Source organism: Trachypithecus francoisi, unplaced genomic scaffold (assembly GCF_009764315.1).
Source record: "Trachypithecus francoisi isolate TF-2019V2 unplaced genomic scaffold, Tfra_2.0 Lachesis_group6, whole genome shotgun sequence".
Taxonomy (NCBI): domain Eukaryota; kingdom Metazoa; phylum Chordata; class Mammalia; order Primates; family Cercopithecidae; genus Trachypithecus; species Trachypithecus francoisi.
The window spans coordinates 41,680,152-41,708,011 of record NW_022681471.1 but is presented as its reverse complement, the minus strand read 5'-3'; the positions used below and the strand labels follow the sequence as shown (position 1 = coordinate 41,708,011).

General features: G+C 40.6%; 1 protein-coding gene across 5 annotated transcripts in view; it reads right to left on the bottom strand.

Moving 5' to 3' along the window:
- CHRDL1 (chordin like 1) overlaps positions 1 to 5,363 on the bottom strand; it is a 112,863-nt gene extending 107,500 nt beyond the window's left edge. For 2 of the 5 annotated variants that reach the window (XM_033201458.1, XM_033201460.1), the window contains exons 1-2: positions 4,904 to 5,363; positions 1,316 to 1,443 (exon numbers count right to left, since the gene is read on the bottom strand). In XM_033201458.1, the coding sequence (XP_033057349.1) occupies positions 1,316 to 1,409 (94 nt within the window). In that variant the 5' untranslated portion in view covers positions 1,410 to 1,443; positions 4,904 to 5,363. The remainder of the gene's footprint in view (positions 1 to 1,315; positions 1,444 to 4,903) is intronic. The other 3 variants (XM_033201463.1, XM_033201459.1, XM_033201461.1) reach the window with 2 other exon arrangements.
- Positions 5,364 to 27,860: the final 22,497 nt, after the last annotated feature.

Genomic DNA, 27,860 nt, shown 5'->3' with positions numbered 1-27,860 from the left:
AGGATTCTGAGATGAACCATATTCAAGTGGTAGAAGAAGGATGCAATTTGAGGGATACAAGAGTAAAGGCTGATCCAAGCTTCCTTGCTGAGATCATGCCCCACTAAACTTCCTTTTGTGTCCCAGTCATACTAGATATCACCATAGACCGCTCATGCTCAAAAGCCCAATCAAAAACACTATTAAACACTACTTCTCCCAGGAAGAAGACGACATTTACTATGAAAATTGTAGTGGGACAGAAACACACTTAAGGATGGAATAGGCTTGGCACTGTTCTCCTTGTCAGCAAGCCTTCTGCCTGATCTATTTAACTTATGTGATAAAAGAGATAAAGGTTTAAGTGATGGGCTTCAGATGCTGCTTCAGTTCCTACCATGAATATTTTCACAGCTCCTTCTCATGAATAAGTTCAGTGGAGCAGAGAATGCCCCTCTTGGACCAATTCCACTTTGTGCTTCTTTTGATGCTGTCAAAAAGGAGAACTAGAGCTTAGGCTTTTCCTTCAAATTTAGAGCAAGTATCTACCTCAGAGGTGGCTGCAAGTGGCCCAAAGAAGGTAAGACCCACACTGTGCAAAGGCAGCAAGAACGGAGATGTCGACAGTTACTCATAAATCTCCTAAACGTGGCAGCAAAGAGGGTTAATTATCCCCCCCGCCCCCACTTCCTGCCACTCTCTGCTTTCTCCAATGTGTTAGCCCATTACACGGATCGCTGACTTTCTAGAAATATTCCCTGGCTTTGCAGGGATGTTCTTTTCAATAAATGGCATCCAATTTGCTAACGGTCCCTGGAATCTCAATTTCCTCAAAGGATTTTTCATCTGAGCCCAGTTCATAGGAAGGTTTCGTCCTTCCTCATTTTTCAGCATAAGGGAATAGGCAGAGACTGCTTTTCTTTTTCTTTTTTTTTTTTTTCTTTTCTGTGTCATTATTTTTCATAAACTGAAAGCCTTTGCTGAAGACTCTGAAATTTGGGAAAATTCCAGCTCATCTGTCAGATATTTCTAGAGTTACGTAAAATGTAATGAGATTTGTATAGTTTACAACAGGAAAGAGAAAATAAGCTAATGTGTCATATGTTCTATGAGACAAAGACTACATGATAATCAGAAAAACAGCCCCAAATTTAGTTGGCCTGATTCAAAGCTCTCATTCTTTTATCAATTCATGCATAAACCAGTAACATTCACTTTCTTCTCTTAGAATAATGGCACGGCCACATTTGGGCTAAATCACAATTGCTACAGATTATAGCCACATTTTCAAAGACATTATAAAAAGTGTATTATTTTCCAAATGCAAGACACTTACGTTTTACTTGTTCTGTTTTGCCTTCTTCTAGGAAAAGAAAGAACAACAAGGAAAAGATGTATTTCATGCCTCCCATTTTCCACTTTTTACTCATTTGGGCCACTGCAAAAGGTGACAGAACCTTCAAGCTGTTGGGAAGAAAGCAGAAAAAAGACTTAACACAGATCTGGAACTGATAGAGGTCACTGATGCTCAGGCTTCTAACTTTCTAGAAAAAAAAATGCCAGAGAATTTACATAAGTGTAAGTATTGTTTGCCTGCACAAGATAAAGGACTTGCCTCTCCTGTCTTGCAAAGCTTGTGGGCGAAAATTCAAGTGAAAGAGGGTGCATTCCTATCCAAAGCTGAGGCTAAGTCCTTACAGGCAAGTCATAGGAAAATGAAAATAAATTTTGAAATCTTCCTTTCTAAGGGAATTAAAGTTGATTTCTCAAGAAATTTTTTTGGGAGAAAAGGGAAACTTTAGTTTGCAAAAGCGGTTATTTTAGCAAACAAGGTAAAAGTAACAGGCATGAGACCAAGCAATTTCTGAAATGAAAGTTAACTAATCTTAGCTTCAAGACTACTTTTACCATTAATCCTTTAGGAATGAAGTACAAATTGATCAGTTTCTTCTCTGTCCTCTATGAGATCTACAAGGATCTTTGGTTTGGCAACTAATGTTGGAAAAGACAGATGTAATTAGCAAATGGATGCAATTAAACACCTGAAAAGTTTTATTGCTTAAAATGTTTCAGACATATTCCTCCCCCATGAAGTCCATTGTAAAATGGAGATTTCAAATGGGCCATTTTTGGGGGAAATTGGGCAAATTAAATACATAATTTGTTTATCTTGCACCACCATGCAAAAAACCACTAAAGCAACTACAGTTCTTCAAAACATGAGATTGGCATTCCCAGTATAAGGAGTAGAAATCTTAAACCTTTTGAACCTTGGAACACAGAAAGTTTGCAGTAGTTCATATCTAGTCATGGGTCATTTCCACAGTGTTTGCAAAATTCTTCCAATGGGTGATCTGAAAATATTGCAATGTTCTAAAAACACCAGATTCAATCTGAATGGGAAATGAACTCATTGATCTTTCCAGAGAGTCCAAACTAAATATTGCACATAAAGAACTTGAAGGAATGCAAAACGATCATTTTGGAGAGCTGCATATGTTTGGGCTCTGAAGTAGATGCACAGCTCCTATTTAAATGCTATGAAGTTGCCTGGGTCATTCAAAATCCACGGTTTCAAATTATGAATGCATAACCAAGGAAGAACTGATGATAGAGTAATTTGTGCTATCAGGCAAAATTTGCAGCACTGTCTGCCTTCTTTCTTTACCTCCTCCCTGCTCCTTAAAGAACCAAATTCTCTTTAGGACATGTTCCTACGCACCGAAAGGCCTGAGTTCTGATGTCTTGGCCCCCTCTGTGAGTTTGTGGCCCACTTTCAATCACTCAGAATGTCACTGTCCCTTGAGGGCTACCACGTTTCTTTGAAACAAAACATTTTCATTAACAATTTAACATAGCTACCCACCTCAGTGAGGTTCTTCCTGAGCCTACTCTAATAAGTTTATTCCCCAAGCCTCCGAAAGAGAAAGATTTTTAACCACTGAAATCCAATTTATGACATTCATATATGGATTTCAGTGGTGTTTCTGAAACCACGGTTTTAGGGTCTCCCCATGCAAGAATCAACAGGGCTGCTTTTCTTGTACAATGGTTGGGCGATTCGGCGAACAGTAGCATTGCTTCCTAACTCACGTTGGCAAGAAAACAGCTCATAGATTTTTTTGCCTTTCTTAGGTCCCAACTAATATTATAACCAAATAAAAAAGTTGGTAACTAGAGACCAATTAATCTCTTTTGGCGTTCCTGTCATCTGTGTGGCCTCCCAGGCTGTGATGGAGAACATCAGAAAATGAATCGCTTTATAAATATTCACTTTTGATTTACAAGATCCTGAAGTCCTGCCTTTGTATTCTGTGCAGAAATATGAACCAAGAAGAGTTCCCTCCCCAGATCTCCTCACTGTTCAATTTCTCTTTATCTCTTCAGCTTTTTCTTTTGGGGAAGGGGGTGGTTCAAAACATGTGTTGGGACTGCAGCAGTAAACAGAAGCAAGCACTGCTCAGCAAACTTAGCCGACTCTTATTCTTGCAAAGAGCCAAACTGTCCTTAATTTTTCAAATTATACTTTGACCCAGTTAACTGGAGTTATTTCTGCATTAACTCTCTGTCTGCTTCACACAGGCTGTTGTGCCACTGAACTCACACTGGCTGTTTTACAGGTTACTTAGACATGTAGCCATTGACATGTTTCAGGGGATCCAGGACCCAACAAGAAAGCAACAACAACAACAAAAAAACCAAAACCCTGCAACTAACACTGGTAGTGGAGGTGGGATGGGAGAATTCCTGTGTTTTACAAGAGAAAGAAATGTATCAAGTACCAAAAGAAAGGTATTTATTAAGGTGCTTCCATGAAACAAGCATTCACATTGTTCATTTGCATTAAGCAAAGGGACCAACTGCTCCCTGCTCAGCTGTGACTGTAAGGCAATCTGGGCCATCAAGTGTCAGGAGCCCACTTTCAGAACAGGTCTCCTGGGTAGAACAGAAGCAAAGAGACATACCCACAGGAAGGATAAGGGATGAACACATGTCAGCCAGTTCTTCACGCCCCACAGTGTCTCTTTAATCCTCCCGAGAGGCTTGACTGACCTTGTAATCTCACATTGACTATCATCTGTGGGACAGCCCCTAGGGTAGCAATTTTCTTTCCCACAAACAATAAGAAAGACACTGGAGTCTCAGGCCCTTGTCCATCAGCTGAAATCCTCTCCCCACTCTACCACCCAGCAAGAAAAGTTCGGTTAACTGGTGGTGTGTTGCCACTGAAAATGGCAGTTTTAACCCAGGGTATCTCTTGTTGGAGGAAATGCCTTCACTGCTGCTTATGACTGCCAAACAATGCCTCGCATTTGGCTGCAAAACACCTTTCTATCATTTCATTTCATTCCACACAACTTCACCTTCAAAATGGGCACTGGGGGGACACAGAGAACTCAAATATCTTTAGTGGCAGGGCTGGGAGGGACTGGAAAGCAGGCTTTCCGGGCCCTATGCTCTGGCAATATACCACGTTGCTTTCAGAGCCTAGTGTCTCAAATTCTGACCCCGGTAGTCAGGGCCAAAAAATGAGGCAGATGGCCAGAGCACAGGATAGGGAGCCTTTCGCCCATCTACCCCGTTACATTAACTTTACCACATATTCATCAGCAAAATGAGAAAACAGGCTCAGTAACACAGGCAGTGATTAAAGGGACTGCAGAGCCCCTTGGGTAGCTCAGGGTGGAGTACCCAAGTGACCTCTCAAAGCGTCAGAGCATAGAGAAATGCAGGCCGAGTGGGGAGGGACGAGCTGTGAGTTCGAATTCAGAGACCCCCAACTTGCTTTGGTCAGAAGCCTTGGGCCCCACCTCCATCCAGGTTGCTAGCTGCTGGACCATAGAACCGGCTGGGGTGGCAGGGGAATTTGGGACACCCTGGGGAAACTTCCAGGGACGGCTCCGGCTAAAAGAAGGCAACCCACCTGTGCAAAAGCTGGAAAAGGAGGTGAGGGAAGCGGGCGCCGGGCACTGCTCACTAACCTGGGCACTGGCCTCCTCCGTCTGCCACGCGTGCACGCGCTCCGAGCTCCCCGGGGCGCTCTCGTCCGAGGTCTGGGGCTCGCAGGTTGTGGCGAGAGCTAGAGTGCGCGCGAGGGGGGAGGGGGAACTCAAAAGTGGGTGGGAGGAAAAACATCACCGCCCTCACACCACGAGGGAGCAGCGGCTTGCTTGGCTCCCGGGGGCAGAGCCAAGGCGCGGGCGCCGCGGCCCGGGGCCACCTGCCCGCCCGCCCGCCCGCTCGCTCCCCACTTGGCCAGAGAAGCCGGCCACTCGGCGCTGGCGGGAAGTCCGCAAGCACGCAGCCGCTGCAAGCACGCACCCTTTCTCCGCCCCGGCACAATGGCTTTATTTCTGCTCCCCCGGCCCGAAAGTTTAAAAATCGTTAGAAAGTGTGAGACTCAGCCGGCTACTTTCCCATCACACACCGCCCCCACTGCAGCCCCCCCTCCTTTGGCTAGGCGAGCGTTGGGGTCTTAAAGGGACCGCACAGCTCCTCCGGTCCCTCCTCCCACTCTGCACTGGATGCACCTAGGAGCCCCCAACCACTCGCGCACGCCCTGAAGATACCGACTACCTCGGACTCCCCTCCCTGGAAGCCCACACGCGCTCTCCTCCGGCACCAAGGACTTTCCGAGGTGTTCACCTGGTCTGGTCCTGAGCTGGTGCCGTGGACTCAGAATGAACTGGCCTCGCAAATCATGCCCTAGCTTGCTGCCTATCATTTCAGGGGGTTTCCCAGATCCACACTGTGGCTAATAGAGTGACAAAGCTTTGGTTTGGTGTCCTTAAAGGCGGGGTGGAGATGGGTGTGTGTAGGGTCAGTGATTAGAAATCTGCTTTCTCTTACCAACTGGGCTCCCAAGCTTCATGGAAAGGGCCTCTTCTAACTGTTAAGTGTCTTGAAGAAAACATGGTGCCACCCACCATACCCACTATTTTTTTTAGTAAGTCCCTAAGCTTCTAAGTTGGGCCAAGAGCTCAACTTTGAAATCACAGTGGCACTGCTGATGCCTTGGTGGGCCTGCCTACTCCAAATTTGTGTTTATTCAACAAGGGATAGTTGCAAAGAATTGTCAGAAACTTCTAAGGTCCAGGAAAGTGCTGCCTTGACAGACAATATTTTAAACCCCTAAATTTGGAGAAGAACCGCAGGGCTTTTTTCTAGATGAACTAGATAAATATTGATATTCCTAACATCTGTATAGTACTTTATGGCTTACGGAGTGTTTTCACATACATCAACATTACTTTTTAAATTCTCAAAACCAACCGAACTACCTGAGGTCTCAAGTGTTAGAGTTGGTGGGGAACTTCTGAAGCATTCAGCTTAACCTCATCATTTCACAGAAGAGGAAACTAAATTGGGGGAAGAGGATGATGTATCTCAGGTCACACAGCTAGTAAATGACAAATTTGAGATTCCAATCCAGATGCCCTGACTTTCAACCCACTACTCTCTGGTTGTTATCTCCAGTCTGTAGATGAGGAAATTGATGCTCAGAGAAATTGTGGCTTACCAAAAAAAAAAAAACAAAACCAACCAACCAAACAAACAAACAAAAAACAAAACACTTATCAGGAACAGAGAACAAAGAAAAATTAAAACAAGAATAATTGTCCCTGGACGTTACCTCCTTTTTCTTTTTCGAAGTGTTATAGTATCCAACTAGCCCCTGCATTGCTGGAGATGTTTATTTCACTGTTAACAAAGGAAAGGGGGCCCTTTCTGCAATGTTGCCTTCAGGGCCCAAAATGTCTTCCTCCGTCCTGCTGCCTGGGTAGCCATACACTGCCACATGCATTCAATTTGTGCTGTAGTATATCGGTTTGAGTTTGCTGATTTGTTGCCTTACAACTGTTCTCATGCTGTTTAATGCAGTGATGTTTTGTCTTACTAGATCGTGAGTTCTTCAAGGGCAAGGACTGGTTGTTCAATTTCCCTTGTGCGTGCATTACCCAACTCCCATCATTACTTCCAACATGCTTACAGAGTATTCTGGAAAATGAGTTTCAAGGGATAGTCTGAGACAAACATAAATTCTGGCATTTAAAATAAATAGACTCACTGGGATTTAAAAGTTCGTCTGTTTGGCTACAACCACTCACTCCCCTTGTTTGGTGTAGAATTCTAATTACTGCATAACAAACCATCCCAAAACCTAGTGACTTAAAGCAAGCAGTTATTCTCAATTGGTTCTATTGAGTTGATTCTATTGAACTTGCTTAGGATCTCTTATGCAGTTGCAGGCAACTGTATATGGGGCTGCTGGAATTCTCTGAAAGGCTTTCCATTAGTGTAAATGTTAGTCATCCTGATACTTTGTATTAGTTCCAATCTTGATTTCTGAATTGGGAACTCCCATTTGGGTGAGTCCTAATCTAGACATCCTACCAGGTCTTATAGAAACTTAAGTGATGATTACCTTCATGCCTTATTTTCTCTACTTATTAAATAGGGATGAGAGCATAATATCATACTCATTTTTTAAAAAGTTTTATTTTAAGATAATGGTAGATTTACATGCAGTTGTAAGAAATAATTCAGAGAGATCTCAAATACTCTTCACCCAGTTTCCCCCAATGATAACATCATTCATAAATATGGTACACAACCAGGACACTGACATTGATACAATCCATTTATCTTACTCTGATTTCACCAGTTTTATATGCAGTCATTTGCCTATGTATATAATTCTATGCAATTTTATCACATGTGTACATTCATGTGACCACCACCACAGTAAAAATATAGAACAGTGCCATTACCACAAAGATACCCTGTATTGCACTTTAATAGTCACACCTATCTTTTTCCCTTCCTCCTCTCCCTACTCCCTGTCAACTACTCAACTAAATTGTTCTACATCTCTATAATTTTGTCATTTAAGAATGTTACATGGAATCATATGGTATGTAACCTTTTGAGATTCTCTTCTCTCTTCTCTCACTGCCCTGATATAATTCTCTGGAGACCCATTCAGGTTGTTCCTGGTATCAATAGTTTGTTCCTTTTCATTGCTGAGTGGTATTCCACGGTAGGAATATATCACAATTTGTTTAAACCATTCATCCATTGGAGGGTTGATTCTAGATTTTGGTGACTACTGCTGTGAACATTTGTCTACAGGTATTTGCATAAACATAAGTTTTCATTTCTCTGGGATAAATACCCAACAATATAGTTCCTGGGTTGTATGGTAAATGCATGTTTAGTTTTGCAAGGACTATTATACTGTTTTTAGAGCAACTGTACTATTTTATATTCCCACCAGAAATGTGTGAGAGATCCAGTTTCTCTGCATTCTTGCCAGCATTTTTTGTTGTCATTATTTTTTATTTTAGCCATTCTGGTAGGTATATAGTGATATCTCATTGTGGTTTTAACTTGCATTTCCCTAATACCTAATGATATCTACCATCTTTTCATTGTTTATTTGACACCTGTATATCTTATTCACAAATATTTTATCCCAGTCTGTAGCTTTTCTTTTCATCCTCTTCCCTGAACTTCCACAGAACAAAAGTTTTTAATGTTTTAGGTCCAATGTATCAAATTTCTGTCATATAAATCGTGTTTTGGCATTAAGTTTAAGAACCTTTACCTAGCTCTAGATCCCGAATATTTTCTTCTATATTTTTGTTTTAAAAGTGTTATAGTCTTAAGTTTTACATTTGATTATGATATATTTTGAGTCAATTTTTATAAAAGGTATGAGGTTTAGGTTGATGTTCATAGTTTGCCTATCTTTTTTGTCCAATTGCTCCAGTATCATCTGTTGAAAAAGCTATCTTTCATTGAATTGCTTTTATACCTTGGTCAAACATTGGTTGGGCATATTGTGTGAATCTATTTCTGGCTTCTCTATTCGGTCCCATTGATCTATGTGTCTATGCCTCCACCAGTGTCATGCAGTCTTGATTATTGTAGACATATGGTAGGCCTGGATTTCAAATAGAGTGGGTCCTCCCACTTTATTCCTCTTTTTTAGAGTTGTTTTAGCTACTCTAGGTCTTGTACCTTTCCACATAAACTTTAGAATCAATTTGTCTATGCCTACAAAATATCTTACTGGAATTTAGCTAGAAATTGCATTAAACCTATAGATCAATTTGGGGACAATTGACAGATTTAATTTGCTGCACATTCCAATCCATGAACACAGTATCTCTCCATTTATTTAGGTCTTCTTTGATTTCATTAGCAAGTGTTTTGTAGTTTTCAGCATAGGACTTATATACATATTTTGTTAGACTCGTACCTACATATTTCTTTTTCTTTGGAGCAATTGTAAATGTTATTGTATTTTTAATTTCAGTTTCCACACACTCATTGCTAGTATATAGGAATACAAGTAATTGTTGCGTGCTGATCTTCTATGCTGTGTGTTACAGAACTCATACTTAATTAAAAAATAAATATGTAAGTCAAAGTTTATGAAATGATTATATACAAAACAATTTTTTGATAGCACAAACTTTTTGCCTTTTAAGTGCTTCTTGTCCCACTGGGACATAGAAAACTCAGTTAATATTAAATTAACTTTCAAAAAATGGCAGAATACATAAAGATTGATGAGTATATTGTACTATAGGTTTACCTCTTTTTAGAAAAGATGCCACCAATTTAGAGTTTGTATTAATCAGACACTTGACTCAATATATAGAAGTTGACAATTCTCTCTAAAGACCCTTTAGGATTATTCAGCTATATTCTAGTGAGTCCCTTTGTTATTTGTATATGTTCTTGTTTGTTACTGAAATTTTTCTCTGTTGTATTTTCTTCCTGCTAGCCATTTCTAAAACTGCTAGAAAAAAGAATTGGTATGGTTCATCTAATATTTCCAGCTTTCCTCCTTTTGAGCTCATGGTAGGATTTTACTCCTCTTCCCTTTTTGAAATTAAGCGTGGCCATTGGATTTGCTTTGGCTAATGAAATCTTAACAAAAGTGATGTGTTGCTTATTTTTACAGCATAACCTTCAATACTGTCTGTTAGCATCAGTGAAAACAATTCTGTTTCCTAGAATTTTAGGAAAAATAAATAAGTAAATAGCAAGAGTAGGTTATAGATTCTCGAAGGTAGAATTAAAAGGAGCAGATTCTCTTTGGTTTAATGTATTCTTGTAAGTTAAGCTGTCATTTTCTATTTATGCCTTTCAGTTATTGTAGCAAACAAAAATAACGCAAAATATTTTTTTATTTGTGCTTTGTGTTATATCTGAATATTATCATATAGAAATAATTTTTAAGTGATTTTAAGATATTTTTTGGAAGCATTTTAAGTGATCCCTTTCCTAAAGAAACACATCTCCAGATTTATAATAAAGGCCATTGTAAAAGCAAGATTTGGCTTACAGAAAATTTCAGGAACATATTTATTTTTTAAAATCAAGATAAACTCATCATAGTATACAGGATTATATTAACTACCTAAAAGGTGAAAGGAGTGAATTTCTTGATGCAAAATTATAGTGTGCCTCACCATCATCATGAGTGGGTCATATGGGCAGAGCATAAATACACCACTTCTGACTGAAGATTTGTTTCAGATAGTTTAACTACATTTCCAAGTAGTTATACAAAGGTGTTTAAAACTTTTAATCAAAGATGTCATGAAAAATCGGAGACATAATATGTCCAAGTGTTATGCTATGCATAGAAAAATGCAATATGGTGGAATAGAAACTGCCCCTCTAGAAGCTCTATTCCTATAGAAAGTTTATTCACTTTATCAAATTTCATTTGCCTAGATAGCTTACTATAGGACTTCAAAATATCCACAGTTCCCTAGAACCACCATGAACTTCCTAGATTATTCACCTTTATTCCCAGAGCTAGGCAGCAGATTGATTTATTATTATTTTTAAGCAGAAGCAATAAAAATCAATGTTTAATTGTCTTAACCACAGCATCTAGCTCTCCTCAGGGAAGTAACATGATGCACAAAGAACCAAGACAACTAAGACTTTGGAATCAAGCATACTTGAATTAGAATCCCAAAAAGTCAAATAGCCTTTCTGAGCTTGTTTCCTTATAGTATGTAAAAATGAGATGATAAGGTAACTGTGGCAGTTCAATGGCCTAATGTATGTGGAGTGCCTGGAATATAGCAGGTGCACAATAGTTATTTCTATCCTCACTCTCCCCTCCCTGCTTCCATCCACTTAGACCAAATGTGAAAGCTATTGCACATTCAGTAAAGTTCTTTATTAGCTAGTCAAGCTTCAGTTTGTCTGTCTTTAGAAGAGAGTGGGGATAAAAGCAGGAAGAGAAAACCAATAATTAACCCAGTTTCCCACCCTATTCTTCAAGGCAGGGAGTAAGTTGGAGAGTGGAGTGCCAACATCCCTTCAACAGGAACAGTAAAGAAACTAATGCCAAGATGTAAATTACTCTCTCCTTGCACACAGGTGCACAAGCACTAGCTATTGTCTTGGTGCCTGGACACTATCATAAAATGTTAGATGCAGATTTGGAGCTAGTATGCTTTTCTCTAGCGTCATGTCACATGGACTAGAAAACAAGACTCAAGCCAGAGTAGAATCATAAGAAGCCACCTGGATATTCTCAGATCTACATTGCCTATTCTATTAGTTCTCAAGGAAAGAAAATTTGTTTCTCATTAGGAAAGATGCCGGCATCTTAGCTTCAGAGCTATAACCCAGGGAATAAGAGCAGGAACCAGAGATTCCATAAAGCAAAGATGATAAACTGCTGACCCAAGGGCTGAGGAGAGCCTGTCCACATTGTTTTTTCTTCTTTTTTCAAAATTTGAATTGGTTCCAAACAATCTTTAATTTTTATTATTGGGAGATTTTACATAAAAGACCTTGATTCCAGTTTCTCATAAAAAGTAGATTTGCTGGGAACACTGGGCCGACATCTCTCCGTAGTAACACAGACTGGAATAGAGTAGTAGCCACTGCTTTTAGACAGCATATGTGCTTGCCGACTGCCACAGTCCCCACCACTCCCCATTGTGACCCTTTTGTTACCCTCAGGCATGTTTTACTCATTCACATTACTTTCATAACCCTAGAGATGTGTGAGTTTGAACTATTATGTACAGTGATAACCATCTGAGAAGTGGCTTTTTAGGGAGGAAAAAAACCTGATCTGTAGCAATTTCCGACTTCTGTTACGTAAATATCCCCTACATGGCCAATTTCAGAGTAACAATGTGTTGTCACTTAATGTGAAGTTGGTAAAAGCTGCGCATAATGGCTTCTCACAAACTGGTGAGAACTGGCTCTGGAACACTACTGGCTTGAATTTGCTCAAAAAGCTTCACCGAGTTAATGGAATAGTTAGGAGCATGAGCCAGGAGATCTTATTCATAGGATGAGTCAGAAATCAACCAGAAAAAGTAAGATTCAACACTTGACATGGAACCTGTCTTTAGATCAACTCTACTTCCTTGTTCTCTATGTCTTTTTAAAAATCCCACAGGTCAATTACCTAGCCTTTGGGCATAGGGTAATCTGAGAGGGAAGTATGGGCTAATGAAGGGTGAGAGATAGCTTGAGGAGGTCAGAAGACACAGTACAGGAACCCAATAGTACTGCTGAGTTCTTCCTGTAAACTGAATGCTGTCCTTTTTTTCTCCTTATGGGAAGGAGACTAAGGGAAGGGACTGCGGAGAGCAGGAAGCTGCCCATTTAGAACCCAAGTTCAGAGAGATATTGAAATAGGCTGTGAATCACATCCAGAAATCTCTTCTCACACTAGAACTGGAGGGCTATGACCTCATATTCATATGGCAAAGACCACAGGCGGGGACATCATCCTGTCCTATCCCATACCGGAAAGTGACTGTGCATAGAATACTACCCTGGAAGGTGAAAACTCTAAAGCTTCTTAGAGACAGCTTAGTCCAAATCTGATTAATTCACAGAGAAAAAAACTGAGGCCCAGAGAGGAAGATAAGTGGCACAACCAAGTCTGGAAGCCAGGTTTTCTGACAGCCAGTCTGGAGCTTATTTCTTCTACCTCACACTGCCTCTCAGGAGTTAAAAAGCAAAAGATTCAGTCCACCAACTGGTTGTGTTGCCAAACCAGCAACATGAATAATATTTTTTGACTGAATCAACTGTCTGTTTAGGCATCATGTAGACATAGTCAAACACTCATCTCCAGTGTTCTCTGTGTTTGGATGATTTAAAAACCTAGCAGAGAATCTGCACGTCCAGGGAGTTTTGCCAAGAAAATCTGAAAATCTAAACAGTCACTCTCACATTGGCCCTATAACCAAGTGTCCAAATCTTTTTTCTCCTTTTCATATTAGAGAAAATATAATGTTCTTGCCACAAGGAAAGCAGCATCAGAATCTGGAAGGATTCTTGAACTGTAAGTTATGACTCTTGGCTTTAATTCTGTCTCTTCCTTGGATGGGTCATATCCTAACCCCTGCTCCCTGTGGGCCTCAGTTTCCCCGTCTGTAAAATGTAAGAATTGAACTCCATGATCTCATAGATTGCTTCAAGCTCTAGCAGTCTTTCATGGTAAAATCCTAATCCAAGTGTCCATTCACTCAACTCACTGGCCCTTTCCAACCTGTGTTTCTCTGGCTACAGGACCTTCTGGAACCCAAGTGCCAGAGACAGAGCTGTGCCTCTAAAAGACTGCAAGACTTAGTAGTTGGAGTTATTCTCCATTGCAGCTAATTTATACAGGCAGCCCCCAATTTTTATCCTCATTAGAGACCCCTCCTATTGCTGTGTTTGAATTTTCTGGTAACCTCTCAAGTCATAAAAGCTCCCTGAAATTGAAAAAAAAAAACCCTCAAAGAATCATATCTTTAAAAATAAAATGCCTAAACCCAAAGAACCTTTTACTAGATTATGGGCTCCATTGCTTATTCCTCAAGGGACTCTTGTGAAATCAGAGACAAAAACTTGAGAACAATCAGACAAAGAGAAATGTCAAACTAAAGGTTTGGGTTTATTTAATTTTATTGTTTTTAAATCCACCATGAGTCGAAGGGGAGGGAGAGTTGAAAGAACACAGAGAAACCCATTCCAGCTACAAAGTCCATGTGCTAAACCATGTTTTTCTGTCACTTAGAGTTCAGCTCTCTCCAATATTAATGGAACTTAAGCCAAACAAGAGTTCCTTTTATGCTTTCTCCCCCCAAGCTCCCTGCTTGCTAAGTCCTGTGCAAACTTGCAGCAGTTTCCAAGCACACGGCTGTGAAATTATCAGGGCTGGACTAATGCCAGTACAAACCAATTTATTGGGGTCCTGAAATTAACTAAAACCTAGAAAGCTTGATTAATTGTGGCACAGCAAAGCAAGGGACATTTAGAAGGGAGGCCATCAGGCCAAAGTGCACACCCCCAGAGACTGTCCTGACTCCTGAGTCTTAGTACTTGTAAAGAGGAGTTCCTTCTGTGGACAGACCTGTGTTGCTCGTACTACTTATTCATACATCACAAAAATGTCATTTTTGAGTCCAGCGGGGAAAATGGTAGTTAGTGGATCTTATCTACCTATGTAATCAGCCAATCCCATAATAGCAGTTCTTCGGATTAATTTTGTTTAAATTAATTGTCATCTTTATGCAGCCCATTTGATGAGCTCTATTTTTTTTTTCCTAAATAACATTGGCTAAATATCCCTCTGGAGAGTCATTGTTGAGATTTGGTACTTCTGTGGTTTCTTGGAAACCTTACGTCATGAGACAAGGAAAAGGGAAGTGGCTATATGGCAAATTGTCTGGGTTAAAAAAGATAGTGTGTGTGTTAAGAAAGATGGTCTGACGTCCCCAGAGACCAGAGACTTTCCCTTCAGTTCTTATTCTGAACAACACCAGATCTATCCGTTGCAAAAAAAATAAGACTTCGTGTAAAAGTACTAAGTGCCATATCTAACTGCTCCTGAGCTGTTTGCCAGTTGCAGCCCTGGAAGACATAGGCAGTGGCAGCCAAGAGGCATTCTTAACCTTGGGAGTCATGAGTTGCTGTACATTGCTCACTTGCCAGCAGAGGTTTCACACTTCTGCCCAGTTGTCTTAGAACCCTGGTGTGGGCAGAGTTGTCTAACATGTGAGTTTCCAGAGGGCCAGTCCCAGGCCCAGCTCTGGCTAGTTTCCTTTGTTAGCCCCAGGCCTAAAACCTTACCTGAGTACATCCAAGTTTACTGAGTACTTCACAGTACACTCCAGTGCAGTCGTACCATTGTTAAAACATCAAAATACTTCCTTGCCACTGGGTGAACGGCTGTTTCCCCAAGCCTCCTCAAGTGTCCCCTGCAGTCTCCATTGCTCCTGTCCCTCCTTAGGGACCCTTGGGTACGTCACACAATCCATAACTAAAGGGCTACTGGCAGGGGTGGCAGAAGGCCTTCAAGCCCCTGATCCATGGGCCTTCTGACATCTTTTCTAGTTGGTTATTGCCCATGATAGACTAGAAGTTAACTATTTTGGATATCACCCTAAGTACATCACAAAATGATATTGTCATTGCTGATGGTGGTGAGGAAGACATTTATTGAAAAAAAAAGCCACCATGTGACTTTCATGAGAGAAACAACAACAATCTTTTTTCATTCCTAAGGGCAGTGGGCACTTGTTGCAGACATTCTGGGTACAAGGCCTGTACAAAGTGCATGTACACCGAAGAAGGCAGCTCTGGCTGCTGAGGAAGCAGCCGTTGCCACTCTTCTCTGCTATGATCTTCCCTAAGGATAGGATGGCTCCTAGGGATAGAGATCTACCCCATAGGGATCACTCATGGTTTTGTAGTAGTCACCAGAATGGAAAAAAGGAGGGGTAGAAGGACAAAAGGGCTAAAGTGACCTTCATTACAATTCTGCCAAAGTATATAAGTATGTGATGTGGAGTGGAAAGATCTTAGAAACAGACTTCAGGGACGCAGTTCCTAGTATTGGTGGTGTTAGTAGCTAGCTTTGTGTCGTGAGACAAGTCCATTTACCTCTCTGAATCTCGGCTTCTTCATCTATGCAAACAAATGACTGAGTAAAATGATCTCAGGGGTTCCTTCTAGCTTTGGGATTCTGTGAAATTGAGCTTATTGTTAGTCATCAGAACTCCACCATTTGTTAGGTATTTACTGTGTGTTGAGCATGGTAAGGACTTTTACATGTATTCTTTTATTTAGGCTTCACAACAATACTTTGAGATAGATACGGTTATTGTCATCCCACCTTTTACAAATTGAGGAAGGTCACACAGCCAGTAAGGGATAGAGCCAGAACTCAAGCCCATGTCCATCTGAATCTTTGACTTGTGCTCTTAACCCCTCTCTATCCTACCTGCTCTGTGGCTCCATGTGTTTGAGACTGCAGCCCATGTGTCTACACATGTCTTGGTGTGCCCCACTACCCCTATTTTCCTTGTATCCTCACTATCCTGATAATGAGTTGCCTGATTCCTCTATTCCCAGATTTTTAGCTCACCAGCCTTGTGCCCACCATGTTTCATTCTCCCCACCTTCCCATCTCTATGGTGTTTCACAGGCAAATAAATAAATAGGGGGCCAAGAATTATACACAGACCCCTAAAAATGCACCCACCTTCTCTCTTTGTGTGGTTGGATTAGAAGAAGAGGGTTGTTTGATTATATTCATGACCCTAGAAACTATTCTGTAGCAGAGACAGCCAAGCCACTAATATTTAGAAAAATAACAAAAATTGACTGTATTTAGCTCTGCAGAGGAGTCCTGCTGGTTATTCATGGTTAAATATTAATGTCTCAGCTGTTTTTGGCCATCTGAGTGACAGGCTGCAGATTTGGTTAAATGATCTTCTACAAACCCAATTTGGCTATACAATTTTTAGAAGAAAATAAGATTTACCTTTATATTCATAGTGACCCAGAGGATATTAACTGCATCTACTACATTTGAAGTCCAAAGGAGCCCATGTAAGAATTAGAGTTATAGATTATTGGATTTAAAGGAAATGTGTAGAGTTCATCTATTTCCCTTGTATTACAGCTGAGGAAACAGAACCAAAGAAGAAAAGAGATGTGCCTGAGGTCACACAGTGAATTACTGGCAGTGTCAGAGTTTGACCTGGGCTCTAGCCATCACCCTTATTTTATATAAATGAAACTGAGACCTAGAAATTTAAAATAGGTCACACAGCTAGTTATGGGGGAAAGGCAAGGGTAATCTGTCTGCTTTGCCTCCATACCTTATATTCCCAGATAACCAAAGGTCTTCATTAGACAGCTTATTCATTCAGGGGTTTCATATCTCAGGCCATAAACTCAGTTATGTAAGAATATCACATCTTCCTTCAGGCCAGTAGTAGACCCTCCATCTTAGTTATTCCTGGTCATTTCAGGCTCCTTTGCTTGCTCCACAGCTGTATCCAAGTTCTGGAGATTTCCTAGTTTCCTCAGAATGGGGTTAGGGTGATGTAGGGGCTGGGGATGCTGGCATCTGCTTGGATGTGACACATCTCATCTGGTCCTTGGCTGAGGATTCAAGTTGATCACTGTTGCATTGTCCTTTGTTCGCCACCACAGGACTTTTCAGGTCCAGTCTTTCTCAACCACTTCCATGCCCCTCAAAGACATATGACACAAGATTTTCCTCCTTGTCTCTCTGGAGCTTCAGGAAATTAAATGGAGCTGAATCAGGCCCATCTGTCTTGGGCCCATCTGTAGACATTTCTTGTGATCCCACATAAATCTGGGTTGTAGGTAACTACTCCTGTGTCCTTCCCAGTCCAACAGGGTCAGCCCCTCTTGAGTTCCCTAAACTAGTTGGGAAGTCCATGGTTCTTCCTGTCCCCAGAACTTTTCCAGTGAAGTGACAGACATAGGACCCCTGCTCAGGCTCGCTGTGCTGACCCAATACACTACCAGGTTCCCCACGGACTCTCTGACTTTCCCATTTGGAATATTTTATATTGTTGTGGGGGTAAGGAAGGCTTTTCTCCCTATGTCCACTGTTTCTGGCCAGTCTTGGGATAAGGGATAAGGAAACTCAGAACCTGCTACTGTCAGCCTGGGAAACATGGCAAATCATACACATTTCTTTTAGCTTCAGTAATCTATAACTCTAACTCTCATATGGGCTTCTTTGGACTTCAAATGCACCAGATGCAGCTAATATCCTTTGCATCATACTTAATATAAAAATAACTCTTAATTTCTTCTACAAAAATTTAAAAATTAGCCAGGCATGGTGATGTGCACTTGTAGCCTCAGCTGCTTGGGAGGCTGAGGCAGGAGGATTGCTTGAGCCCAGGAAGTCAAGGCTGCAGTGAGCCGTGATGGCGCGACTGCACTCCAACCAGGGTGACCGAGCAAGACACTGTCTCAAACAAAAAAAAAAAACAAAAAACTGTTGCTCTTAAATAATTATTTCTGCTATGAGTTTTTTATTAAGTATTTAAAAATTGATCCTTAAGTGCACAGAAGTGAATTCATCATAATCCTTGTTTTAAGATACACCCTTATCATTGTTCCATACATGGCTCTTCTTGCTTTAACTAGTTATTTATTTTCAGTAGTTGTAATAGACTCCTTTCAAAACAAAAGCTAGAAAATTAGAATCTTAACAGTAGCCTACACCTAGTCATGTGTTCTACCCCCTATCATATCCCTGCCTTCCCCTACCACCCACTACCTCAATTATCCTGAAACCCAGGCTTATCATTCTCTTGTTTTCTTTTTCATATCATTTTATTGCATCCATGTGTTATAAAAAGTAATTTTTAATTTTTAAAAACTGCCATGATTTTTAAAATTAAAAATTAATTTTTATATTTAATTCTGTTAAAGAGGTATCATATCTTACCTTTGGGGACTTCCTCTTTTCACCTAAAACATATCACTAACTTCATCAACATTGTTGTGTGTGACTCTAGATCACTCATTTTGACAGCTGTATGATATTGTGTCTTGAGACGATATCACAGCTTATTTATCTAGGCTCAAATTGATTGACACTTGTTTCTACCGAACTTCAAAAGGCAACAATGGACTCTTTTATTTTTATTTTTGTAGGTACATGGTGTATCTATGGGGTACATGAGATGTTTTGATACGGGCATGCAATGCGAAACAAGTACGTCATGGAGAATGGGGTATCCATCCCCTCAAGCATTTATCCTTCATGTTACAAACAATCCAATTACACTCTTTATTTTAAAATGTACAATTAAGTTTTTATTAACTATAGTTCCCCTGTTGTGCTATCAAACCATAGGTCTTATTCATTCTACTTTTTCTGTATCTGTTAGCCATCCCCACCTTCCTCACACTCCCCACTATCCTTCCCAGCCTCTGGTAACCATCCTTCTACTCTCTATGTCCATGAGTGCAATTGTTTTAATTTTTAGATCCCACAAATAAGTGAGAACATACGATGTTTGTTACCCCCATTATTTATGCTCTGTTGGCCCTACTCTGAGGCAATGGATGCTTTACAGTGAAGCTGCCTAAATGGGAAAATGATAATGGAGTAACAGGAAACACCTGAAATGAAAGCACACATTGGTTTAATACACCAAAAATTATCCCCCTCAAACTCAAAGGCTTTTACCTAATCAAACCCCAAGCATATTCATTGGTAAAAAGGAGTGGTCTTAGGGGAAAAAGGAAGTAGATATGGTTCCTTGCTGTTGAACCCAGGTACTGAAAGACCATCCCCAAAATGACTTGTTTTGCAGGAGCATCATCTTTGTAGTAAAAATGCAGTATATTAATTAGCCTATTTCTCCTCCCCTGTCTCCTGATAGTTTTGCTCAGAAAACAGGATAGGTGTGGTGGAGAAAGTTTAGGAAAGAATGTGGTTTCTGGCTCAATATTACAATTAGCATCCTTTAGTCATGTTTTAGATTATCTCCCCATTTACTAAAGAACATTGAGTCTACTAAAATTATGCTATCATTAGTGTCAACACAATTTGAATCTAGATTTCCTAAGATATTTTCCTTTTTCTGTCACAATTAAGTACCTCATGATACTGACAAGTGCCACTTAGAGGCAAAATGCTGAAAATGAATAATTTTACTGTAGATCCTGTGTGAGAAGTATGTTTATAAGAGGAAGGGAGGTGGTTTATATGGCTTACAAAATTATTTAAATATGGAATTGGCTTTGAGGATTTTCTTTCCTTTTAATTCCCCAGCCTGTGGCTTATGAACCTTGATTTAGGGAAAAGATCAGGTAGATGGTTGGGGGAGGGGAGGTACGTGATGGATACTGTTTTAACTTTAGCCAAGGGGCAGCCAGCTGCTGCTTCCTAACTTTACTCTTCCAAGGTCAATACAAGGCTTATTTTTCAGACTGGTGTCATGTGCTTAGCACTCTGAGAAGCATTTACTGGTAACTGTGATAGGTGTTTAAAGGGGGAAATTGGTTGAAAAGTATTTGGGGAAAGTACTTTTTCTTCATTCACTGCTCCCACTCCCACTAACATGGGAGGTACACAAAAAGTAGAGAGGAAAGTAAAAATGTGCTGATAATAATAAGAAACACATACATTCTAGGTGAGATATACTACAAGTTAATTGCAAAGTTGCTGTTACTTTGCAATTTTATTTTTTTAATTTTAATTTTTATTTTTTCTTTAAGACTGAATCTCAGCCGGGCACACTGGCTCACGCCTGTAATCCCAGCACTTTGGGAGGCCGAGGCGGGCGGATCACAAGGTCAGGAGATCGAGACCACAGTGAAACCCCGTCTCTACTAAAAATACAAAAAATTAGCCGGGAGCGGTGGCGGGCGCCTGTAGTCCCAGCTACTCAGGAGGCTGAGGCAGGAGAATGGCGTGAACCCGGGAGGCGGAGCTTGCAGTGAGCCGAGATGGCACCACTGCACTCCAGCCTGGGGGACAGAGCCAGACTCCGTCTCAAAAAAAAAAAAAAAAAAAGACTGAATCTCATTGTGTGGCCCAGGCTGCTGTGCAGTGACACAGTCTCAGCTCACTGCAACGTCCACCTCCTAGGTTCAAGCAATTCTCCTGCCTCAGACTCCAGAGTAGCTGGGACTACAGGCGTGCACCACCACGCCCGGCTAATTTTTGTATTTTTGGTAGAGGCAGGGTTTCACCATGTTGGCCAGGCTGGTCTTAAACTCCTGACCTCAAGTGATCCACCTGCCTCGGCCTCCCAAAGTTCTGGGATTACAAGGCATGAGCTGCCGTGTATGGCTTTTCAATTTTATTTTAATAAACATTTATTTTGAAACAATTTTATATTTACAGAAATGTTGCAAAAGTTGCAAATTACAGAGAGTTTCCATGTACTCTTCAACCGGTTTCCCTTAATGTTAACATCTTATATAAGTAGAATACATTTGTCAAATTTAAGAGATTAATATTGGTACATTACTATTAACCAAACTCCAGTCTTTATTCAGATTTCACCAGTTTTTCCACTAATACTCTTTCTCTGTCTTCGAGGATTCCATCCAAAATATGGCATGGCATTTAGGAAATTATATGTTAAATGAGGAGACCCAACAAATTAGACATTAGAGAGAAGGCCCTTAAATTCCTAAAGCACACGATTTATTAGATTCTGTGGTTTCCTTGTGAGTGTCAGTGGGAACGAGAGTAGGGTAGTGCTATGATTTGAGTCTATCCCCACCAAAACTCCTGTTGAAATTTGATCCCCAATGTGGTGGTGTTGGGAGATAGGGCGTAGTAGGAGGTGTTTGGGTCATGGGGGCAGATCCCTCAACAATGGTTTGGTGCTGTACTCCCAGTAGTGAGTGAGTTCTCACTCTAGTGAGACTGGGTTAGTTTTAAGGGGAATTGATTAGTTCCTGTGAGTATGGGTTGTTATAAAGCCAGGAGTCCCTTGGGTTTTGCTTCTTCATAGGTATCTGCTTTCCCTTTGACCTTCCGCCTTGTTTTGACTCAGCACAAAGGCCCTCACCAGAAGCCAAGCAGATGTTGGTTGCTCCATGCTTCTTGTACTTCCCAGGCTGTAGAACCCTGAGCTAATAAACCTCTTTTCTTACAAAATTACTCAGTCTCGGATATTGTGTTATGGCAACACAAAACAAACTAAGATAGAAAGGAAAGGTGGTGGGAGGCTAGGAAGAAGAGTAAGGTAATTTAAGGAGACTTTTTTTTTTTTTTTGAAACAGGGTCTCACTCAGGTGATCCTCCCACCTCAATCTCCTGAATAGCTGGAACCACAGGCACACACCACCATGCCTGGCTAATTTTTGTATTTTTTGTAGAGATGGGGTTTTGCCATGTTGCCCAGGCTGGTCCCGAACTCCTGGGCTCACATGATCTGACCACCTCAGCCTCCCAAAGTGCTAGGATTACACATGTGAGCCTCTGTGCCCAGCCTAAGGAGACTTTTAAAGGAGGTAGATAATTTTGGATAGTTCCTTGAAAGAATTTGTTTTCATGAGGATCAGCATGATAGATAGGTTCAGGAATATATGTAAAGCAGTTACATTATAAGGACGTATGGTGGTTATTGGAAGAAGTTTTAGATCAACATGTAGGAAACCTGAATTCTAACCTAAACTCTATCACTAGACATCTAAGTGACCTTCAGAAATTCACTAACCAGTTCTCTGCCTGTTTTCTCATCTGTGAATGGAAGTAGAGTATTACTTTATTGATATTAAGGAGTTTTTTAAGGAGCAAATGAGATAATGTATATGAAGTCTCCTTTGGGGAAAAGAGGACAAAGAGCTACTCATATGCAACATATACTTAATAAAAATAAGAATGTGATTATTTGGAAAACAAAGTTTTGCTAATTCTCTATCAAGAACTATTCTCTAGGTTCATCTGTGTTTTCACAAATCACAACTAGGGTATTTTGCTCAAAGTGTACAAACTTCAGTTATAAGTTATGGTGACCTAGTATACAGCATCACATGGCACACCTTAAATATATACAATTTTTCTTTGTCAATTACACCTCAATAAAGCTAGGTAGAGGGAGAAGTTTTCTTTTAACAAAAGAAAGAAGTTTAATGGAGTTATAGTTCCATGTGGCTGGGGAAGGCTTCACAATCATGGCAGAAGGTGAAAGGCACGTCTCAGATGGCAGAAGACAAGAGAAGAGAACTTGTGCAGGAAAATGTCCATTTTTAAAGCCATCAAATCTTGTGAGACTCACTCACTATCACCAGAACAATGCAGGAAAGACCCACCCCCATAATTCAATCACCACCCACCAGGTTCCTCCCGTGACGTGTGGGAATTGTGGGAGTTACAATTCAAGATGAGATTCATGTGCAGACATAGCCAAACCATATCCGTTTCTTAGGTGTAACTTCTGATACTTTTTTAATATATACTTTAAGTTCTAGGGTACATGTGCACAACATGCAGGTTTGTTACATATGTGTACATGTGCCATGTTGGTTTGCTGAACCCATCAAGTCATCATTTACATTAGGTATTTCTCCTAATGCTATCCTTCCCCCATCCCCTCACCCCACGGAAAGCCCCAGTGTGTGACGTTCCCCACCCTGTGTCCAAGTGTTGTCATTGTTCAGTTCCCACCTATGAGTGAGAATATGTGGTGTTTGGTTTTCTGTCCTTGCGACAGTTTGCTCAGAATGATGGTTTCCAGCTTCATCCATGTCCCTACAAAGGACATGAACACATCCTTTTTTATAGATGCATAGTATTCCATGGTGTATATGTGCCACATTTTTTGGGCGGGGGGAGGTTGTGTTTTTATTAGAGACATTAGCCACCAAGGGAGTCTGCTCAGGGTTTCACATGGTTTGCAGCTGAGCAGGAGACCAGAAAGTCACCAGACTCCACCTGATTTAAGTACAGTTAAGACTTCAAGCTTTGCTTGTGTTCCCAGGATTGGTGTGATGGTACAGCTGGGACCGTGCTATCTCGGCTTCCTCTGTTTAGGTAATTCATACAGCAGGGAGGCTTTATTGGAGCAATGGTAAGTTTTTTTCCATCGAAGGTTTCCAATACCCAAAATACATTTCACTGACTTTAGATGAGTCACTGGATACAATCCAGCCAAGTGAGGCACTTGTCTTCAAAACTCTGTTGCTTAAATTTTTCTGTAAGACTTGGGAAAGGCAGGATTCGAAAACTAAGACACCCAACTCTTACACAGTACAGACATAAACCTCCCTTTTTTGGTCAGTCTTCTCTTTAGCTTATCTCCTTTGTATATTTCAGAATGTTGTCAATTTAAACAAAAAGCCTCATAGGAATTTATTGTATTACTAAGTCCCTCACCATTGTGTTTCTCTATAATCTGATATATCCCATTCGTACTGCTGCTAATGCTTTCTCTTTGCCCTCTGTATGCAGATGACCCAGTGTTGCTGCAAGTGGAGATGACATATATGATGTCATTGATCCTATCTGCACCTGGGCAGACAGCACTAACTGATCACAGCACACTGTCTCAATGAGTTGGGCCTTGTATATGAAGTTCTACTCAGGAGGGCCCCAGGCAGCCACCAAAAATCAGTGAAAATGAATATGTGAGATAAAACCTATTTTGCCAATTTCACGGTTTCTATGACTCCTAGAAATGAAAAAGAAGATTTAGTTCCTTATAGTATTCCTTCACCTATGCTTTCTTCTCTCAAGACTTCATTTTCTACTTTAGAACTTTAAGTAATGTAGTAAAGTCCTCTTTTTTGTTCGGGTCAGTTTTAGCAGCATTTCTTGATTTCCCACTTTGTAAGAAGAGAGTATTAGCCTTTTTGTAGTTTCCTTTGTCTCTCCTTTCCCATTGACTTTTCTTCTCCCATGACTTTTCTTTTTTGTATTATTATTATACTTTATGTTCTAGGGTACATGTGCACAACGTGCAGGTTTGTTACATATGTATACATGTGCCATGTTGGTGTGCTGCATGCATTAACTCGTCATTTACATTAGGTATGTGTCCTAATGCTATCCCTCCCCCTCCCCTCACCCCACAACAGGCCTGGTATGTGATGTTCCCCTTCCTGTGTCCAAGTGATCTCATTGTTCAATTCCCCCTATGAGTGAGAACATGCGGTGTTTGGTTTTCTGTTCTTGCAGTAGTTTGCTGAGAATGATGGTTTCCAGCTGCATCCATGTCCCTACAAAGGACAGGAACTCATCCTTTTTTATGGCTGCATAGTATCCATGGTGTATATGTGCCACATTTTTTGGGCGGGGGGAGGTTGTGTTTTTATTAGAGACATTAGCCACCAAGGGAGTCTGCTCAGGGTTTCACATGGTTTGCAGCTGAGCAGGAGACCAGAAAAGTCACCAGACTCCACCTGATTTAAGTACAGTTAAGACTTCAAGCTTTGCTTGTGTTCCCAGGATTTGGTGTGATGGTACAGCTGGGACGTGCTATCTCGGCTTCCTCTGTTTAGGTAATTCATACAGCAGGGAGGCTTTATTGGAGCAATGGTAAGTTTTTTTCCATCGAAGGTTTCCATACCCAAAATACATTTCACTGACTTTAGATGAGTCACTGGATACAATCCAGCCAAGTGAGGCACTTGTCTTCAAAACTCTGTTGCTTAAATTTTTCTGTAAGACTTGGGAAAGGCAGGATTCGAAAACTAAGACACCCAACTCTTACACAGTACAGACATAAACCTCCCTTTTTTGGTCAGTCTTCTCTTTAGCTTATCTCCTTTGTATATTCAGAATGTTGTCAATTTAAACAAAAAGCCTCATAGGAATTTATTGTATTACTAAGTCCCTCACCATTGTGTTTCTCTATAATCTGATATATCCCATTCGTACTGCTGCTAATGCTTTCTCTTTGCCCTCTGTATGCAGATGACCCAGTGTTGCTGCAAGTGGAGATGACATATATGATGTCATTGATCCTATCTGCACCTGGGCAGACAGCACTAACTGATCACAGCACACTGTCTCAATGAGTTGGGCCTTGTATATGAAGTTCTACTCAGGAGGGCCCCAGGCAGCCACCAAAAATCAGTGAAAATGAATATGTGAGATAAAACCTATTTTGCCAATTTCACGGTTTCTATGACTCCTAGAAATGAAAAAGAAGATTTAGTTCCTTATAGTATTCCTTCACCTATGCTTTCTTCTCTCAAGACTTCATTTTCTACTTTAGAACTTTAAGTAATGTAGTAAAGTCCTCTTTTTTGTTCGGGTCAGTTTTAGCAGCATTTCTTGATTTCCCACTTTGTAAGAAGAGAGTATTAGCCTTTTTGTAGTTTCCTTTGTCTCTCCTTTCCCATTGACTTTTCTTCTCCATGACTTTTCTTTTTTGTATTATTATTATACTTTATGTTCTAGGGTACATGTGCACAACGTGCAGGTTTGTTACATATGTATACATGTGCCATGTTGGTGTGCTGCATGCATTAACTCGTCATTTACATTAGGTATGTGTCCTAATGCTATCCCTCCCCCTCCCCTCACCCCACAACAGGCCCTGGTATGTGATGTTCCCCTTCCTGTGTCCAAGTGATCTCATTGTTCAATTCCCACCTATGAGTGAGAACATGCGGTGTTTGGTTTTCTGTTCTTGCAGTAGTTTGCTGAGAATGATGGTTTCCAGCTGCATCCATGTCCCTACAAAGGACAGGAACTCATCCTTTTTTATGGCTGCATAGTATTCCATGGTGCATATATGCCACATTTTCTTAATCCAGTCTATCATTGATGGACATTTGGGTTGGTTCCAAATCTTTGCTGTTGTGAATAGTGCCGCAATAAACATACGTGTGCATGTGTCCTTATAGCAGCATGATTTAGAATCCTTTGGGTATATACCCAGTAATGGGATGGCTGGGTCAAATGGTATTTCTAGTTCTAGATCCTTGAGGCATTGCCAAACTGTCTTCCACAATGGTTGAACTAGTTTACAGTCCCACCAAGAGTGTAAAAGTGTTCCTATTTCTCCACATCCTCTCCAGCACCTGTTGTTTCCTGACTTTTTAACGATTGCCATTCTAACTGGTGTGAGATGGTATCTCATTGTGGTTTTGATTTGCATTTCTCTGATGGGCAGTGATGATGAGCATTTTTTCATGTGTCTGTTGGCTGTATGAATGTCTTCTTTTGAGAAATGTCTGTTCATATCCTTTGCCCACTTTTTGATGGGGTTGTTTGATTTTTTCTTGTAAATTTGTTTAAGTTATTTGTAGATTCCAGATATAAGCCCTTTGTCAGATGGGTAGATTGCAAAAATTTTCTCCCATTCTGTAGGTTGCCTGTTCACTCTGATGGTAGTTTATTTTGCTGTGCAGAAGCTGTTTAGTTTAATTAGATCCCATTTGTCAATTTTGGCTTTTGTTGCTGTTGCTTTTGGTGTTTTCGTCATGAAGTCCTTGCACATGCCTATGTCCTGAATGGCATTGCCTAGGTTTTCTTCTAGGATTTTTATGGTTTTAGGTCTAACATTTAAGTATTTAATCCATCCTGAATTAATTTTTGTATAAGGTGTAAGAAAGAGATCTAGTTTCAGCTTTCTACATATGGCTAGCAGTTTTCCCAGCACCATTTATTAAATAGGGAATCCTTTCTCCATTTCTTATTCTTGTCAGGTTTGTCAAAGATCAGATGGTTGTAGATGTGTGGTGTTATTTCTGAGGCCTCTGTTCTGTTCCATTGGTCTATATCTCTGTTTTGTTACCAGTACCATGCTGTTTTGGTTACTGTAGTCTTGTAGTATAGTTTGAAGTCAGGTAGCGTGATGCCTCCAGATTTGTTCTTTTTGCTTAGGATTATCTTGGCAATGCAGGCTCTTTTTTGGTTCCATATGAACTTTAAAGCAGTTTTTTCCAATTTTGTGAAGAAAGGCATTAGTAGCTTGATGGGGATGGCATTGAATCTATAAATTACTTTGGGCAGCATGGCCATTTTCACGCTATTGATTCTTCCTATCCATGAGCATGGAATGTTCTTCCATTTGTTTGTGTCCTCTTTTATTTCATTGAGCAGTGGTTTGTAGTTCTCTTTGAAGAGCTCCTTT